The sequence below is a fragment of the Dermochelys coriacea genome, chromosome 6 (genome assembly GCF_009764565.3).
Source record: "Dermochelys coriacea isolate rDerCor1 chromosome 6, rDerCor1.pri.v4, whole genome shotgun sequence".
NCBI lineage: Eukaryota > Metazoa > Chordata > Testudines > Dermochelyidae > Dermochelys > Dermochelys coriacea.
In genome coordinates, this window is record NC_050073.1 from 85,505,405 (window position 1) to 85,524,318 (window position 18,914).

The 18,914-nt window shown below is 48.7% G+C and overlaps 1 protein-coding gene across 2 annotated transcripts in view; it reads right to left on the reverse strand.

Moving 5' to 3' along the window:
- Positions 1-18,914, reverse strand: part of LTBP2 (latent transforming growth factor beta binding protein 2) — a 137,965-nt gene that overhangs the window by 33,050 nt on the left and 86,001 nt on the right. For both annotated transcript variants that reach the window (XM_043516175.1, XM_038405718.2), the window contains exons 9-12: positions 10,902-10,976; positions 2,545-2,667; positions 1,446-1,610; positions 146-340 (exon numbers count right to left, since the gene is read on the reverse strand). In XM_043516175.1, coding sequence (XP_043372110.1) covers positions 146-340; positions 1,446-1,610; positions 2,545-2,667; positions 10,902-10,976 — 558 coding nt within the window. The remainder of the gene's footprint in view (positions 1-145; positions 341-1,445; positions 1,611-2,544; positions 2,668-10,901; positions 10,977-18,914) is intronic.

Genomic DNA, 18,914 nt, shown 5'->3' on the forward strand with positions numbered 1-18,914 from the left:
CTGGAACCACAGTCCCTGGGATAGGGACAGCCTGAGGATGAAAGAGGGAATTCATCCAGGGCACTTGTGTGCATAGCCACTACTAATGTTGCATCACATCCCAATCTACCTTGTGCTGCTGAGGTTCCAGCACAGAGGAGCATACCTGTGACTCCACCACTCAGGGCTTCCTGCAGCTGCGGCCTTTTTGCTGCCCAGTTGGGCGTCCGGTCGCTGCTCTCCCCCTGCTCTTCTGAGCTGAATGGCAGCTCTTCTGCCTCCGCCTTTCTCATGGACAGACGGATATCTGAGCTGGAATAGGTGTAGCCATGTCCTGCTGGGCAAATCTCCTTAAAGGCTTCTGCAAGGGAGACACAGGGCAAGGCTGACATGTGGAGGAAAGGGGCAGAAACCAGTTGTGAGCACACGAGGCTGTCCTTCTGGCAAGATCCAATGGAGGAACTGAAGATGCTGTCTTCTGCTACACAGATGAGAATGGCCAGGTGTGTGTTTGTGTGTGGGTACATCCTCCATCCATCAGTCACTGTACGTTAGAGCATGGTGTGAAGGGTGGATGTTTCCAGCAGAGAGAATCTGCTCCCAGCACTGGGTGTGTCTGTAACTGATACCAGTTAGCATTCACAGCTACTGGAGACTGAATCTCTCCGTTGGCTCAAAGCTCCCTGGGGGAGCACCAAGGAAAGCTATCACTTCATCAACAGGAGAGAACCGTATAATGGGCAGAGGGGGCTGCACAGCCTGCCAAGGCTGGATAAGGGACCAGATAAATGGCTACAATGCTGCAAGCCCTGGGGACCTTCTAGTACTTTGGCCCTTTGATGCACATGTCCAAAGATGCCTTCCACCCAGTCCAAAGAGATGTATAGGAATTCCCAGCCCTGTGGGGTTTTGTTTGTGGTCTCTCTAGTACTTAACACACGGGTAAAAGCCTAACCCATCCTTGCTTGGTGCGTTGGGGCACTTGAAGGCTGACACTTTAGGAGAGGAGGAAACTTTAACCTTACGGGAGGCAGAGTGAGATGAAAGGGACTGTCAGGCTAACCCAGGCATGGGAAAGGCTGTGGTCTCCCTCTGGGGCAGTGCTGCATGATGGCTGCCTGGTGAGGAACTTCCCCACCTTCATGCTCAGATGCACTCACTTGTGCTGCAGATCCCACAGGTTTGGAATCTGCTCTGCTTCACTCCAGCCTCCAGAGCGGCAGACCACTCTCAGCTAGTGCACTCTGCCTTCTAGCAAGCAGCCATGCAGACCACAGTCTCTGTGCTGGCCTGTGCCCTTTGCACTCAGTCCCCCATAGACTGTTCACACCCACTTCCCAACACATCAGCAGTGGAAAGGAGCCTGAGCTGGTTCTGGGCCAAGGAGTCGGGAGAAGGTGTAAGGTGAAGGCCAGGCTCCAGGCTTAGAACACTGGGCACAGCTAGGCAGCGAGCACAGCTCTCACCTGACCCGAGCACAGGACACTTCTCACAATTCCTCCCCCATCCTTTGCCAACACGGCTGCAGCAGCAGATCTGTTTGGTGATGCTTTGGGTGAGTGGTAGGGCACAGACACCTCCCGCTGCTGAGCGATAGCACAGCCCCTGCTCCATGGACACAGCCTTATCCGCTGAAACACAAGCCCAGGGTTAGTGTTGGAGGCCAAGCTGTCACCTCTGCCGGGCACAGAGTGTCAAGGAAAAGTGCTGCCTGTCATCGCCTTCAAGGTCCTTCCCAGCTCTGCCTCTCTGTCACCAGCCCCAAGGCCTTATCGCATCCCTCCTCTGCTGCGATACAGCCGCCATCACCCCACTGGTCCACTTCTGCCCCAACAGTCTCCATGCTGTCCCTACAAGTTAGCACCCCCCAATCACAGCACGCGACCTTTGCCCCGGCTGATGAGGACTTTGGTGAAGAGCTGCAGGCCCCTCTCCCGGAAGCTGCGGTTTCCATAGTATATCTCTCCCCAGCCTAAACCTGCTTGGGCATTCAGCCCTAGGACTTCAGTGGAGTGGGCAGATCCAACAGAAGTGGCATGGAAGAGATGGGCTTCCATTTCGATTCCAGATACTCTAGTGCAGGTGCTCTCAATCCCCTTCCCCAGAACTGCACCCCTGGGGAGAGGTCACTGCTTTCACAGCAGCCTCTGCAGAAGCTGGGTGCAGGCTTTCTATCTCCTGCATTCTCTGCCATAGCACTACCGTCATGTCAGCTCAGTTACACACTCAACAACCCAATGTGAACAAGGGAGGGAAGTGAATGAGAATCCCATGGGAGCTGAGCCCAGTGGACCTGTACGAGGGGAGTGCTGGGACACATGGGTACATATCCATCCACACACATCATGCAAGGGCATGAATGCACGCACACAGGATCTGACATCACCCACCCATACACTCTCTCAGGGCATTGGGACACACTGACACGTGATATCTTGTTTCCATCTGGCTCATGATCTGCTGGTTCCTGCTCACAGTTCCAGGGAAGCTTTGGGGGACGTCACTGGGTACCTTGAGCAGCTGCTTCCAAGCGACTATGCAGGGCTTGGTCTCCAGAGCACTTACAGACACAGCGACTGCGGGACGGGTCCAGCATGGTCCCAGGTTTGCAGGTACAGAGGAAGCTACCGCGGGTGTTCACACATTCGGCATCTTTACACAGGCCAAGCATCAGGCATTCGTTGATATCTGCAGGGTGAAAGCAGAGAACAGAATCAGCCACAATGCCCTGGGTCTGCCCATTAACTGGAGTCAGCGACAGCAGCACGTGGCAGGGGGAACTGCGGCAGGCAAGGGAAGGGGCTGCAATTCAACAGGGCAGGGGCTTGTAACGTCCCCTATTGCTATGTAGCAAATCGCTGGCGCTCCCTTCCCATAGCCTGGTTGGTGTAAGCAAAGAGAAGGGCATGGAACAGCCCACTGAACAGCAAATTGACAAATCAAACCATGTGTCCAACAGCCACATGAGCAGCACTTTCTCTCTGAGGCCCTTCCCAGCCCCCCACCCCACAGGCTGATACTGACCCCCATGCAACCAGCTAACTGCAGAAGTCTTTACCTTCTTGCAACACAGCTGGTCTCTCCAACACTGAACCAGTCGAGAGGTGACAGCAGGAGTCACCAGAGTAAATTCCCATGGGGTTTCCCCACATACAGAGCTGGGGAAGGTCTCATGTGAGGGGCTGCTAGGGGTGGGTTGCAGAGTCACTGAGATCAGTGTCTGCCTAGAGTGCCCTGGCTGGAGACCTGCTGTCTCTCACACTGGGAGAAAATAAGATTTAGCAAAAGCCCAGAAACCTAGCAGCATGGGAGAGCTGGGGAGTCTCTCTCTGTAGCTAGACAGGGTAGGAGAATTTTGCAGGTAGCATTTGGCTACCCATGTTCTCACCTAACATTTCTGTCCCTCTGATAATGGAGGTAACATCTGGGTCAGCCACCCACCCCCTGCCATTCCCTGGGGGAGTGCTGCATAAGAGTGAAGGCTGAAAGGGGGATAGGGTCGAATGTGCTCAGCCTTCAGGAGCCTCAGGCAGAAGGGGTGAGGGCAGGGCACTGTTGTGCTACCTGGCCCCCTCCAGAAATTCCTGAGACACTCTGTCCCCTCCTGGATACTGTCAGCTAAGAATGTCCCCTCAGTCCCCTGGCACAGTATTCCACTCCAGGGCCAGCACAGTCCTGCCAGGCTCTCTCATATACTTTCCCATCAACAAGCATTAGGCTTTTAGGGGTGGGGACCCCACATCAGAGTGAGGCCAGGGTCTTGCAGGTCCCCTCAAGGCACTGATTGTGTGGACGGTGCCCTCTGAGATTTTGAATTGTTCCATTTCTGAAACAGTATGAAACAATCTCGACTCTGGCCTGGCTCTTTCTTCAGTCACAGCTTGGAACAGTCAGCTCCAGGCCTGAGGGGCTCATACCTGCCATTGATGACACTGATGCCCAGCTAGTCTATTGGTAGGGACAGTGGCAGTGTCCTGTATTGCAAGGTCACATGACTCCACAAAGTGCTGCTCTCTCAAGCTGATGCTCTCTCTAGGGGCCTGACCTGGCTGGCAGGGACCTCAGCAGGCCATCTAGTCCCCCTCCCACACTGAGGCAGGGTTAAGTACACCTTGTCCCATGGGCCGTGTTAACCTGCAAAAGGGGTGTCAAGAGCAAACAGCCAACCCAAAATGTCTCATTAGCCTCGCCTCTCTTCTTCCCTGCTGCTGATGCTCCAGATTCATCCAGCTGGGTCCAGTCACCATGTGTCATTCAGATGTGGAAGCTGTACAGCATGCCATGGGTTAGGGAGGAATTTGGGAGCCTGCCTTTGCTAGCTGAGCCCCTGGTGGGTACAATAATGTGCCAGGAGATTCCAGACTTTTCAAAAACCTCCTCCCCTCTGTCCCAGAGTCTTGTCTTGCCTGTCTCTTAGCTAGGTTCACCTGCAGTCTGCTTCCTGCCTCCTGTCCTGGCTATGTACCCTTTGTTCCTCTCTGCAGCTGCCTTCAGATTCAATTGCTCTTCAGCTTATTTTGGGGATTTTCGCTAGTGGAAAGGAATGACTGGGAAAGTTACTGGCCCCTCTTCCTGCTCTATCAGATCAGGTTACTGGTACTGTTAGTCTGGCATCTTACTTGCTCAATTGTATCAGGCCTCTAAATCCCTCAAGTCCCATACCCCACCTTTGTCATACAGCATCAGCATACTAGTCTCAGCTAGTCCAGTGTCCCATAGGACACTAGCATTGCATTGCAAACTGCTTCACAGGAACCTTTGTAATGACTGCAATCCCACATCCGCTGTGCACGGCCTGTTAGGTGCAGCTGCATAGATGGCTCAAATGATTGCTCTACTCTGGGATCCTCGTGGACACCAGATGTTGTATCTCACAGGGCTATCCGTGTGAAGTAATTTTTAAAGCTGCCATATTGAAGCTTGGCAGGACTTGATTTATAGCAAGTCTCCTCCTTTCAATCAAATCCCCTGTGTGGCCAGACTGGGGCACTGTCTGCAAAGGATGCATCATCAGGAATCAAAGAGTGCATCAGTGGATGAGTGGTAGGCATGTCTCCAGCTTGTCACTGGTGCTGCTGATTCTGGGGATACACAAGTGAGAGCTAGCAGCTCCCAAGTCCAAGCCATGGCTCTGCCACTGATGTAGTGTGTGATTTCAAGCAAATTCCCTCTCCCCTCTGGGCCATCCATAAGATACTGATGGGGCTGGGAAGGTCAGACAATGATTTAAAACCAACTGGAAGCTCTCAGGAATGCTGGCTAAGTACTTGTTATCACCACCACCTGCGCAGCAGGACGGACAAGTATCATTTCCTTGCTGTTCCCACAGCTCCTCACAGTTCCCATCCAATAGGAACCTAATAACTGAGTAACCTCCCAGGTGGTCACATGGCGCACAGCAGTCAAGAGCAGATTCCCCTGCTGCAGAGAGTCCCCGCTGCAGCCTTCAGACAGACCCAGCATCGCCTTCGCAGCACGGAAGATGCCAGCCAGTGCTTTTCACCCTTTGAACATGGCACACTGAAGCAGAGCCCAGGATTAGCTACGTTGGGCATTATAGTGAAATGGAATAAACCTGGGCTCCAGTGTATGGTACCCGAGTGGACGTGTCTGCAGCAGCAGTTTGCCTCCCCATCTTTGCCACGTGTAATAATTTCTAAATGGGAAAATTCCCCAGGAGTCCCTGTTCAGCCATGTTCAGGGAGGAGGGGGTCACAGGCCAGGGTGTGGGACATTTCACATGGGGTAACTGGAGCACATGCAGCTCTCGTGACTGGAGATACAAGGCATGGATGTACCCATCTGGTGCACGCATCTTAATCAGCACCCTGGATCCTGCATTCCAGCAGAGGATGGAGATGAGGAGTAGCTTTCCCAGGGCTAGATACGACAGTGAGAGTCAAATCTCTGGAGAAAATCCTACAGATCACAAACCACCCTGGCTAGATAGGTGGAGGTACCAAGCAGATTCCTCTCACTGGTGCACCTCACCACAGCAGCGTGCAAAGCACAGCAGGCCCTCTTCCAATGGAAAGCCAGGGCCCTCAGAATAGAAACTAGAACCTCAGAGAGGAACAACCAAGCATGCCGTGGGACAGGAGAGATCCAACCCAAGAGACATTTCCTACTCCTCTGTCCTCAAGTGATCAGAAATGACTTCCCATCCCAGGATGATGGAAAACCTGTGCATATTGCCAGGCACCTGACCCACTGTGCCCATCCTCCCTCTGCCACTCCTGTCCTTCTGCTGGTGAGAGAGATGGCAAGGATAGAGCCCTGCTAAGTAGCACCCTGTTACTGAGTCAGGAACAGAGATTTGTGACATATAGGACCAGAGGCCCGGACTGCAAGCAAGCTGGGAATCCCTGTCCAGGGCAGATGTTTGATGCAGTGGGGACCAAACCCCATCCAGGGCAGAGCTTGGTGTATCTATCCCTTACAAAGGCTACAGGGCTCATCTCTGACATACGCCAGCAGCACATATCTAACTTGTCATCCTGAGGCACTGAATGGATCTGACTTGTCTGGAGTCTGAATGAGCAGAGGGATACAAGGGATTATAGTAACAAGCAGCACAAGTTACATATTCATAAATGATCTGGAAAAAGGGGTAAACAGTGAGGTGGCAAAATTTGCAGATGATAGAAAACTACTCAAGATAGTTAAGGCCAAAGCAGACTGCAAAGAGCTACAAAAGGATCTCACAAATCTGGGTGACTGGGCAACAAAATGGCAGATGAAATTCAATGTTGATAAATGCAAAGAAATGCATGTTGGAAAACATAACCCCAACTATACATGTAAAATGATGGGGTCTAAATTAGCTGTTACCACTCAAGAAAGAGATCTTGGCGTCATTGTGGATAGTTCTCTGAAAACGTCCACTCAATGTGCAGCGGCAGTCAAAAAAGCTAACAGAATGATGGGAATCATTAAGAAAGGGATAGAGAATAAGACAGAAAATATCATATTGCCTCTATATAAATCCATGGAATGCCCACATCTTGAATACTGCAGCCATGTTAGTCTGTATCTGCAAAAAGAAAAGAAGTACTTGTGGCACCTTAGAGACTAACAAATTTATTTGAGCATAAGCTTTCGTGAGTGATGAAGTGATCTGTAGCTCACGAAAGCTTATGCTCAAATAAATTTATTAATCTTGAATACTGTGTGCACATGTGGTCGCCCTATCTCAAAAAAGATATATTGGAATTGGAAAATGTTCAGAAAAGGGCAACAAAAATTATTAGGGGTATGGAACGGCTTCCGTATGAGGAGAGATTAACAAGATTGGGACTTTTCATCTTGGAAAAGCAATAACTTTAAGGGGGGATATGATAGAGGTCTATAAAATCATGGCTGGTGTGGAGAAAGTAAATAAGGAAGTGTTATTTACTCCTTCTCATACCACAAGAACTAGGGGTCACCAGATGAAATTAATAGGCAGCAGGTTTAAAACAAACAAAAGGAAGTATTTCTTCACACAACGCACAGTCAACCTGTGGAACTGTTTTCCTGAGGATGTTGTGAAGGCCAAGATTATAACAGGGTTTAAAAAAGAACTAGAAAAATTTATGGAGGATAGGTCCATCAATGGCTATTAGCCAGGATGGGCAGGGATGGTGTCCCTAGCCACTGTTTGCCAGAGGCTGGGAATGGGCAACAGGGGATGGATCACTTGATGATTATCTGGTCTGTTCATTCCCTCTGGGGCACTTGGCACTGGCCACTGGTCGAGATGGACCACCTTTGGTCTGACTCAGTATGGCTGTTCTTATGTTCTTACTGGCAGTGGGGACTGAGCTTTGTGCATCTAATTTAAACCAGAGGGCTAGATCCCATCCCCTGCTCCAGCCCCCTCATGTTTCTCTGTCAGTGCAGTAAAGTTACCCGAAGTGGGCAGCTGAGGACTCCCACCACATGGGTATCCCCAAGTGACACAGAAGCAGCATTGCCAGCTGTACGCTACCCGTCCTTGCCCACCCCCAGTCAGGGATGAGGCAGGACCCAGGACACAGTGCCTTGGGGGAAGGGGAGCCCACAAACCCAAAACCACAAGCAGCCCAGCCATTTCTTCCATTCTGCACATAGCTGGTTCTTATGCCTATTGGTACTTCTCAGTAATAACCTCAGGTGCACAGGGAAGGTGGAGCACATAGTACAAAGGTACATGAGTTTACCGAGGGGCCAACATGGTCAGTGTCTGAAGAGGAAACCAGACCCGAGTTGCAGATGCTGTGTTCCATGACTCATGCATGTTACAAGGGTGACCAGACATCCCAAGATTAGGGGTTTTGTCTTATATAGGACCCGATTACCTCCCCACCCCCGATTTTTCACATTTGCTGTCTGGTCACCCTACATGTCACACACATTGTCCTCAGTGTATTCTGAAGCAAGATCCTGGCTTTGGCACTGGCACTGACACCTTCACCAGGCTGCTTGGGGTTTCTGAGTCCTAGTGATTACATGTTGCCCAGTCCCCCTGTCCATTTCCAGTTGGCAGCCGCAGGATGCAGCCCAGCTGTGGGAGGGATCCCCATCTTCTTCCCCTACCCAGCATCAGCCACCAGTTTCCATGACAATCTCTGCACCATGCTCAGCAGCTGGCTGCCACTGTCCCTGTTGTTGAATGGCTGGGTGCCGGGAGCATCAGGAGGTGGCCTCTCCAGAACCTGTGCTGTTCTCATTAACAGAAGTGGACCTGAGGCCCCTGGTTTGTCATTCATCAGTGGCAATCAGCAAATCCACTGGAGATGCTGTGGCTCCCAGCTATTAGCTCTGGAAGATTTGTGCTGCATAGCCAAACTCAATTCCAGAGGCACAGCATTTCCTGGGATCGGCTGGATTGCCAGAGTTCATGCCAGTTAGTACTTGAACTTCCAGCCACTCTCAATCTGGCCTCCGTAACAGTGCTGATGTTGCAATGCTGTTCTCTGGTATTTAGTAAGCAAAGGCAAGGAGGCGTCCTTGCAAAGGGAGCCAGGTGGTTTGCTTCTCTGCAGTGGGGGTGCACAAGAGTGACCCATGCTGGCCTACTGGCCAGACAGACAGAGCAGTTGCAGGAGAGCTCCCTGAGGTTCCCGGAACTTCTGCTTGGGCCCTGCTGCCATCTCTCATCAATGCTTTAACAAAATCCGAAGCTCAGTGGATCACTCAGCCTGTTGGCTCCCTCTCAGCTGGGCTCCACTCCTATAGACAAAGGCCTGGAGAACATCCAGGGGCTCTCATCCATCATCCCACTCCCTCTTCCATCTCTGCTGGGAAGGACCCCATGTCACCCATGGGATCCTTCTCCAATGTTCTATTAACCAAATTGCTCTCTTTGCCTTTGAATTCAGGTCCTGGACTAGAACTGGGGTCTGAGACACATGTCCTATGGCCACAGCAAGGACATGGGAATGTAAGTATATGGCACCTCAAGGCACCAAGGCACGTGCAGGACAGTGCATCTCCTGCCAGGCTCAGAAAGGTCCCTGGGGTGGCAGAGCACTTATGGCCACTTCTCTCTCTCTCCCAACATGTCCCCATGCCAGGAGCCACACAGGGGCCCAGCACAAAGCCCTGACACTAGCCCCACACTGATTGTCACAGGGAATTGAGGCCACTGTTCTGGTGACCATTCTCCTCTAGGACACTGTGGGGAAGCTCTCAGGTGACTCATTACTTAACTCAGTGAGATGGAAAGTCCCTGCTAGAGGAGATGAGTCACTGGACTGCATGCCATGAGCTTGCCCAGGCAGGCCCAGACAGCATCCTCTACGGGACACCTCATGGCTTATCAGGAATCATGACAATGTGACCAAGAATTCTAGCTCCCAATCACTGCATGGAAAACTTTACAGTTGGAAAAATGTCAGCTATTCCTCTAACAAGGAACAGGGTAAAAGCCGCCCTCCTGAGGTGGAACAGATGAATGGGACAGACAGGCACCCCTTGCCCTGCCGCCCTGTGTGGGGACTCCTGGGGTGATTGCCCCACACAGACACCCCCCAATGTGGGGCAGAGGAAACTCCAGGGTGAATCGCCCACATAAGATACTCCCCAATGGGGGCAGAGGGGACCCTGGGTTGAATGGCGCAAACACACACCCATTCACCCAATGGAGGCAGAGGGGACTCTGGGTTGAATGCCCCAGACACACACACACACACACACCCAATGTGGGGCAGAAGGGACCCCTTGGGTGAATGCTCCCCCCACCACACCACACCCCAATGTGGGGGCAGAGGGGACCCTGGGGGTGAATGGCCCAGACACACCCTCTACTCCCAATGTGGGGCAGAGGAGACCCCTGGATGAATGGTCCAAACACAGCCACCCCCTGATGTGGGGCAGAGGACACTCTGGGGTTGAAAGGTGCATAGACGGGCCCCACCCTGGAGCAAGGCAGACTCTGAGGAGCCTGGCAGAGTATAAAGTTTATGTACTTGGTGCAGACAGATTTTCAAGCCAACTCACTTTCACCACTCCTCTCGAAAAACCCAAACAAACTCTTCCCCCTTTCCGCCCCGCCACAATCACTGGTAACTTGCAGTTAAAGTTGCTTCAGGCTACAGGAAATATACAGATCTCCTGTTTTTAACACCACTAAGTACATGCTGAATTTAGAGATGTAAATCACTAATGCATGCATATGCTGGGAGAATAGAGGTGGGTCTTGTGGGTTAGAGATAAGGTTGTTATCGGGAAATTTGACTGGTTTTGCTGTGAAACAGCCTGAGCTGTCAAGGACATGCAATTTTTCTATACAGTTAGTGGAATGTAGCTAGTTACTTTCACACTTTAAGGCCCAGGGTTCTTTAACTGTAACATTCCCAGTAGGTTGGTCCCAGGACAGGATGTGAACTCATTTTACACAGGAATGATTGTTACTCTACCTGATAAGGAGTCTGAGAAAGGAATCAGAGTGGCATCCTTACCTTGACAATGGCTCCAATTCAGCCTTTTGTATCCCTGAGGACACTCCACCTGTCTGTTTTCAATCACTGGATGAGCTAGAAGACAGCAAACAGTTTGGAAGCTTAGGGACCAGGGCTAAACTCCACAATCCCATCTTCTCTTTCTCTCTCCTTGACCCCAGTCTCTCCTTTACACCCACCAGCCTGTGATCTTGGTGTACTCCTGTCCCTGCCTTTTCTTCTTCTCCCACCTCTGTCAATAAGTCCCCTGTCACTACCTCCACACCACTGGCTATGGCACCAGGAACTCAGCTCACACTCATGCTACCGAATTGCTCAGCAGTGGTCCCACAATGAAGCAGGAGATGCTCCTGACACACCTCAGAGCCCTCTCTTACACAGCCTCTGTTACTCCACTGGCCTTATCTCCATCCCTACACTCAGTCTCTGCTGCTGGTGCGAGAGCCTTCACCTCTGCAGCTGCTGCCATCTGGAATTGCCTCCTGCACCATCAACTCCACCCTTTTTCAAATCTCTCTTTCAGATGTTTCTATCCCTCGCTTACTACTTTATTTTTTCCTCCCCCACCATTACTGGCTTCGCAACCAGATGTTTCAATTTATTCACTATACGCTGGACTGGATCCTGCAAGCCCTCTGAGCATGTACTGCCAATGACATTAACAGCAATTCTGCAAGTGAAGGGCCTGTAGAATGGTGCCCAGTGCCCTTATTGTCTTTCACTGATGGTATAGTGCTTGGTGTTAAATCTATAAAGCAGTGTAGGCGACACAGTCTATATTAAAGGCACCTATAGCTCACGGTGATCAATGCATCAGGAATACAACACACAGATCAGGACAGATTTTCAAGAGACCTCATGGCCGGACTTCCCACTGCTCAGCACAGAGAATTAGGGCCAGATTTTCATAACAATCTCAGCACCTCCTATTTGTGAGATTTATGATTAGATTTTCCAAAGAATTCAACACGCAATATACTGGGCTCTTTTAAAGATCTGGTGATTTATTTTTGGCCTAAATGGAGACTGCACACTTCCGAAAGCCTGGCCCAAAGAGTCCATAAAACATACCGCACAGGATCAAGTTGGATTGTACCACACTAACCCACCACAGCCAGCCTCCTGGGGTAGGATGGGGAGCAGGATGGAGAATGGAAGTGGCCCAAGAGCAGCAGTTTCAGACACCCACCTTCACCATGTAGTGTTTCCAAGCATTAGCTGATCCCTTCATAAGTTTGTCCTCTAATTGACTGGTTAAACAATTCACATTTAACACCGGCATGCCATGGGCAGAGTTAGGAGTAAGGCTGCAGGTGACAAAAGTCATGGCTTTGAAGTGGTTTTCACAACAAGCCCACAGGTAACATTTTCAAAAGTGCCCGAAGTGGCTTAGGAGCCCAAATCCCATAGACTTTCAATGAAACATAGGTTCCTCAATGCCCAACTCTCCTTTTGAAAATGGGACTTGGACGCTTTTGAAAACATTGCTTCGGTCTTTGTCACCCCAGCCAGTCTGCTGACAATCCAGACCCCCCCAGAAACTTTCCCAAACCAGGCTCTATGTGCAGCATGCTGGAGTCTGGATGGATTTTTACATGGTTTTAAATTATTATGAAATATTATCAGAATTATTTTACAATGTTTATTGTAAAATAAAGAGCAGTCAGTTGACGTTTCTCATACTTTCCCCATGATAAACAGCTTTAACAGTAATTCATATATTCTGGGCCATGCCTTTCCTTTTCAAAAGAAATCCTAACATAAGGACGTTGCCCTTTTCTTATCTCAACAACCAACCAGCCTTAGTTCTGACCTACGCCCTCAGTGTGACATGAGTTTTGCATGGTCTGAGGTAGCTACCTACCTCCATGGTGTCTGGGTATCCCTGTGACCTTGGTCTCAGCCTATCTGGCTATACCTCAGACTTCTATCAATTGGTTTCCAAACCCAAGCAACTGTAAGGGTACCAGGATGCAAATCGGCTCAACTCGCAGGCATGTGCTGGTGCTTTGAGATCCTCAAGGAGGGAGGACGGCAATCTCCCCACTTTGGGGGGAGCATGAATGGTAATTTGATGCTGAGTCCCAAAGGGAAGAGCCCAATCTCTTCACACAGTCACCCCTCTGGTCATCACCCACAAAAAAACACCCCCATCAACATCCCTTCCCTGAAGCAGGACCTGGTTATCACTAATGTCACATGCAAGGCTCTGACTCCTGCTGCTCCCCTAATACCTTCAGAGAGGCACAGGATCCTGTATGAAGAGTCATACATGCCAGGCTCATCCAGAGGGGGCACAAACCAGAGCTATGAACCTGAGCCTGTTGACAACACCTTCCAGTAAAATATGTCAACAATGTCACTCATGTTGGGCAACCACAAGTGAGTGAAAACTGCAAGTCAGAGATTAGACTGGCTAAGAAAATTAACAGAGTGCATACAACTCAATGATTACTCTTCCATCATGCTTTTCGGGGGCTAAGGTCAGAAGAAGGAAGACCCCTACACACTGAGAAGCCTTGTCATCTACTGGGTAGAGCAGTGGGGACTGGGCATCAGGAGTCCACTTCTCTTCCCAGCTGTGTCCCTGAATCACTGTGTGACTTTGCAAAGGTTACTCTCCTTCTCTGATTCAGTTTCCCCATCAGTAACATGGAGATACCGGTAAAGCTATACTGTCAAGTTCTTTGACATCCTTTGATGGAACGCATTATTGGAGTGCAAAGCATCACTGTTCTTATTATAAGGTTCAGGATGCAAGAGACCAGGAAGGAAAAGTCACCGACAGTATCTAGTATCTTCCCTGGACCTCGCAGAGTAAGAAGTGTAAAGAGAGGCACAACACAGACCATGCTGGAGATTAGTGAGGGGCTTAGACCAGTCAGACTCAGGAGACATGCAAAGAACTCTTTTCACTCCTAGGAGCATTCAAGCAGCAGGTTCAGCCATATATGTGCCATCTCCTACAGAGTTGGTCTCCATACAAAGCTGGCCTTTTAAAGTATAGGAGCAGTAGATGCATTTGGGCACCCAGTGTGAATTTCATACGACATGATGAGGGATTACTCCATCCGTCCTGGACACAAACATGCTGCTGATCTCCCAATGATAAACAAATGTTTTTTTCCTTATGAAATAAGTTACTATTGGATCTCAAAGGTCTCAAGTGCGGAGGTGTAAGCTACAGTCCCACCATCATTCACTCCCAATGAATCATAACCTTGGAGCCAGTGATTCATCATGTAAGTATACGGCCTGAGTAGAAACAGGAGGGTGGACAGCCCATCAGGCCTAGGGTTCCCCACACATTTCTATTCTCATGCACATGCCTCTTGCTCCTTATTGGGAAATTTACCTTGAAAACAGCCTCAGTATCCCAAGCAAATGGGTAGCACAATTAACAGGCAGCTCCTAGATACACCAACAACTCTAGTTAAGGAGCCTGCAACTCAGACCTGAGAAGGTGCCTCCAAACTGGCTGTGCTACAGGTCTGAAGATTCTCAGGGCAGAAAAATAGCAAAGAGCACCCAGACCAGGCAGAGAGTGCCTGGATGATGGCCTGGCTGGGCAGATGAATTGCAACATTTTCCAGTTGGTTGCTTCTGCCGTAGACAAGTGCCAGCAAAGCAGCACAGTTACAACTCCTGCAATCAGTCATCTCTCCAACTCTGTGATGTCTCGGGTCCTCTGCTTGGACTGTCCACTGGCACATGACAAGGGAAATGGAAGGAATGACATAAGCCCCAACGAGATGCTGAAATAACAGCTGAGGGGACATTTATTACCTTTTCCCCCTTTTTACAAGGAGTTCTCTGCTCTGGCTGCACATGATTTCCTGACTCACTCACTCTCACTACACAGAATTTTAAATAGTGTCTTAAAATAGTTTTGTGGGTTTAAAAGTGGTCCATAACCTACATAATTAAATCTCTCAAACTTTTTATAGGCGAGTACAATCCAGCCAATAAATTCCAAAGAGGCCCAATTCAGGTACCGTGTTTTGGAGTGAATGAAAGTTAACTTCAGGGAGTGGGAGGAGCTGGGGAGGGAGCCAGGCTGGGGTGGGGAGTGGTTAAAGGGGCACTTTGTCCTGGAAAGAGATCTTTGTGGGGTGACAGGTTTCAGAGTAGCAGCCGTGTTAGTCTGTATTCGCAAAAAGAAAAGGAGTACTTGTGGCACCTTAGAGACTAACAAATTTATTAGAGCATAAGCTTTCGTGAGCTACAGCTCACTTCATCGGATGCATCCGATGAAGTGAGCTGTAGCTCACGAAAGCTTATGCTCTAATAAATTTGTTAGTCTCTAAGGTGCCACAAGTACTCCTTTTCTTTTTGTGGGGTGAGGGATTTTTCCCCACATATTGTGGAATATGTTTTGGAACACGACGTGCGCGCAAGAACTAAATAACCCTATGGCTGTATCCTGACACCCCTCATCTGCCCCGCTTCCTATTCCCCCATCTAGCACTTGTAGCTCTTCCTTGTCGTATCAGGTCTGCAAGTTCTTCATGGCAGGGAACATGTCTGTCCATAGCGCCTGGGAGGCACCTAGCACATCGTGAATGCCAAGAATAAATAAGGGACAAATCTGAGACAACCCATAAGGCAGTGGAGTGGGAAAATGGCCATAAAAGGACCCTACCGTGGGTTAAAAAAAAAAAAAAAAAAAAAAAAAAAAAAAAAAAACACAACAGCAAGTGCTATTCAGGGCTTGGGCAGATGATCATCCTGGGTCCTACCTAACACTCTCTGAGGAAAGCCCTCAACCACCCAGTTAAGGCAGCTTTAAATTATCCCAGGAGACTTATTGCAGGGCAGGACTAAGCCTTTAGGAGGTTGATCCCCACTCCCCTCACTGAAGAGGAATTAGGGAAACTAATGGCAAGAGAACACGAAGCTAATTCACCAGTGGTAGTGACCCAAGTAGTGGAAGACACAATGAAGATGACTGGATGCGGAAGCTGCGGTATGTACATGATCCTGGAGGGGGTACCTGGAAAGCGCTTCGTCTGCTTGAAGTGCAGTCTGATAGAGCTGATGGAAGAAAAGATCAGAGGATTGGAGATGCAGGTGGAAAGTCTGGTTGAGTTTAGAAGGGGATTCGAGCGGATTATGGAGCAAAGACATGAGGTGGCTGAAGGGAAAAGCTCAGACTTGCAGATGGAAGCAGGACCAAAGAACTCTGAGGGGAGACTGCTAGGTGAAGAAAATGGACAGTGGAAGCATGTGACTAAGAGAACCAGGCAGAGGAAAAGATGGGCTAGTGAAGGAGAAATAGAGCTCAAGAACAGGTTTGCAGAGTTGGAAAATGAAGAAGGGGATCAGCAGGTGCTCACTGAAGGTGGAAGGGCAAGGAAGAAAAGAAGAGCGGCTAGTCCTATAGGAAAAGGGGAAGAGTCAATGGAGACTACACCAAATATGAGCCCCAGGAGGATACAGGATGGGTTGAAGAGGATTGCAAGGGAGAATAGGAATGGAAAGAACTTGCAGCCAGAGGGAACAGGGGATAGAGCAGAGAATCATACTGTCACCAGGAAAAGGCAGGTCTACGTGATCGGGGACTCCTTACTGAGAAGAATGGACAGGCCTGTAACTAGAGTTGATCCAGAGAATAGAAGAGAGTGCTGTCTTCCAGGTGCTAAGATACGGGATTTGGACCTGAGGTTGAAGAGGATCCTAACAGATGCAGGAAAGAATCCACTCATCGTCCTTCATGTGGGAACAAATGATATCGGTAGATTTTCTCTGGAACATATCAAGGGAGACTATGCCAGGCTGGGGAAGACGCTTAAGGAAATCGAGGCTCAGGTGTTCTTCAGTGAGATTCTGCCTGTTCCTAGAGAAGGGCAACAAAGGTGTGACAAGATTAGGACTATCAACAGATGGCTCAGGCAGTGGTGCTATAAGGAGGGCTTTGGGATGTATGGCCACTGGGAGGCATTCATGGATAGAGGACAGTTCTGTCGGAATGGACTTCATCTGAGTAGGGAAGGAAATAGACTTCTAGGATGGAGGCTGGCACAACTGATTAAGAAAGCTTTAAACTAGGAATTTGGGGGAGATGGTTGGGAGATGTCCAGGTAATCTCCACCCCGGATTTTAACACTGAGAGGAAGAAAACAAAGTAAGAAAGGATACAGCCGTGGGTAGGAGAATGGACATAAGGAGGAAGGGCAGTATGGATACCAGTCTAACAGTCATACTGGTTGTAGAATGTCCGTGCCTAATTGGGTAAAGAATGTGAGCGAGTCCAAACAGCAAAAATTAAGAGGTTTGTACACCAATGCAAGGAGCCTAGGTAACAAAATGGAGGAACTAGAGCTACTGGTGCAGGAAGTGAAACTAGATATTATAGGGATAACAGAAACATTGTGGAATAGTAGTCATGACTGGACTATAGGTATTGAAGGGTCTGTGCTGTTTAGGAAAGACAGAAATAAAGGTAAAGATGGTGGAGTAGCATTGTATATCAATGATGAGGTAGAATGTAAAGAAATAAGAAGCACTGGAATGGATAAGACAGAGTCCCTCTGGGAAAAAATCATATTGGGGAAGAAAACTACTAGAGCCTCCCCTGTGATAGTGCTTGGGGTGTGCTATAGACCGTCGGGATCTAATTTGGATATGGATAGAGCCCTCTTTAATGTTTTTAATGAAGTAAATACTAATGGAAACTGCGTGATCATGGGAGACTTTAACTTCCCAGAAATAGACTGGAGGACAAGTGCTAGTAATAATAATAGGGCTCAGATTTTCCTAGATGCGATAGCTGATGGATTCCTTCATCAAGTAGTTGCTGAACCGACAAGAGGGATGCCATTTTAGATTTAATTTTGGTGAGTAGTGAGGACCTCAGAGAAGAAATGGTTGTAGGGGACAACCTTGGTTCAAGTGATCATGAGCTAATTCAGTTCAAACTGAATGGAAGGATAAACAAAAATAAATCTGTGACTAGGGTTTTTGATTTCAAAGGGCTGACTTTCAAAAATTAAGGAAATTAGTTAGGGAAGTGGATTGGACTGAAGAATTTATGGATCTAAAGGCAGAGGAAGTCTGGGATTACTTCAAGTCAAAGTTGCAGAAACTATCGGAAGCCTGTATCCCAAGAAAGGGGAAAAAAATCATAGGCAGGAGTTGTAGACCAAGCTGGATGAGCAAGCATCTCAGAAAGAAAAAGTAGAAAGCATACAGGGAGTGGAAGATGGGAGGGATCAGCAAGGAAAGCTACCTTATTGAGGTCAGAACATGTAGAGATAAAGTGAGAAAGGCTAAAAGTCAAGTAGAGTTGGACCTTGCAAAGGGAATTAAAACCAATAGTAAAAGGTTCTTTAGCCATATAAATAAGAAGAAAACAAAGAAAGAAGAAGTGGGACCACTAAACACTGAGGATGGAGGGGAGGTTAAGGATAACTTAGGCATGGCCCAATATCTAAACAAATACTTTGCCTCAGTCTTTTATGAGGCTAATGAGGATCTTAGGGATAATGGTAGCATGACAAATGGGAATGAGGATATGGAGGGGGATATTACCATATCTGAGGTAGAAGCGAAACTCCAACAGCTTCATGGGACTAAATTGGGGGTCCCATATAATCTTCATCCAAGAATATTAAAGGAATTGGCACCTGAAATTGCAAGCCCATTAGCAAGAATTTTTAATGAATCTGTAAACTCAGGGGTTGTACCGTATGACTGGAGAATTGCTAACATAGTTCCTATTTTTAAGAAAGGAAAAAAAAGTGATCTGGGTAACTACAGGCCTGTTAATTTGACATCTGTAGTATGCAAGGTCTCGGAAAAAATTTTGAAGGAGAAAGTAATTAAGGACATTGAGGTCAAAGGTAAATGGGACAAAATACAACATGGTTTTACAAAAGGTAGATCATGCCAAACCAACCTGATCTCCTTCTTTGAGAAAGTAACAGATTGTTTAGACAAAGGAAATGCAGTGGATCTAATTTACCTAAATTTCAGTAAGGCATTTGATACGGTGCCACATGGGGAATTATTAGT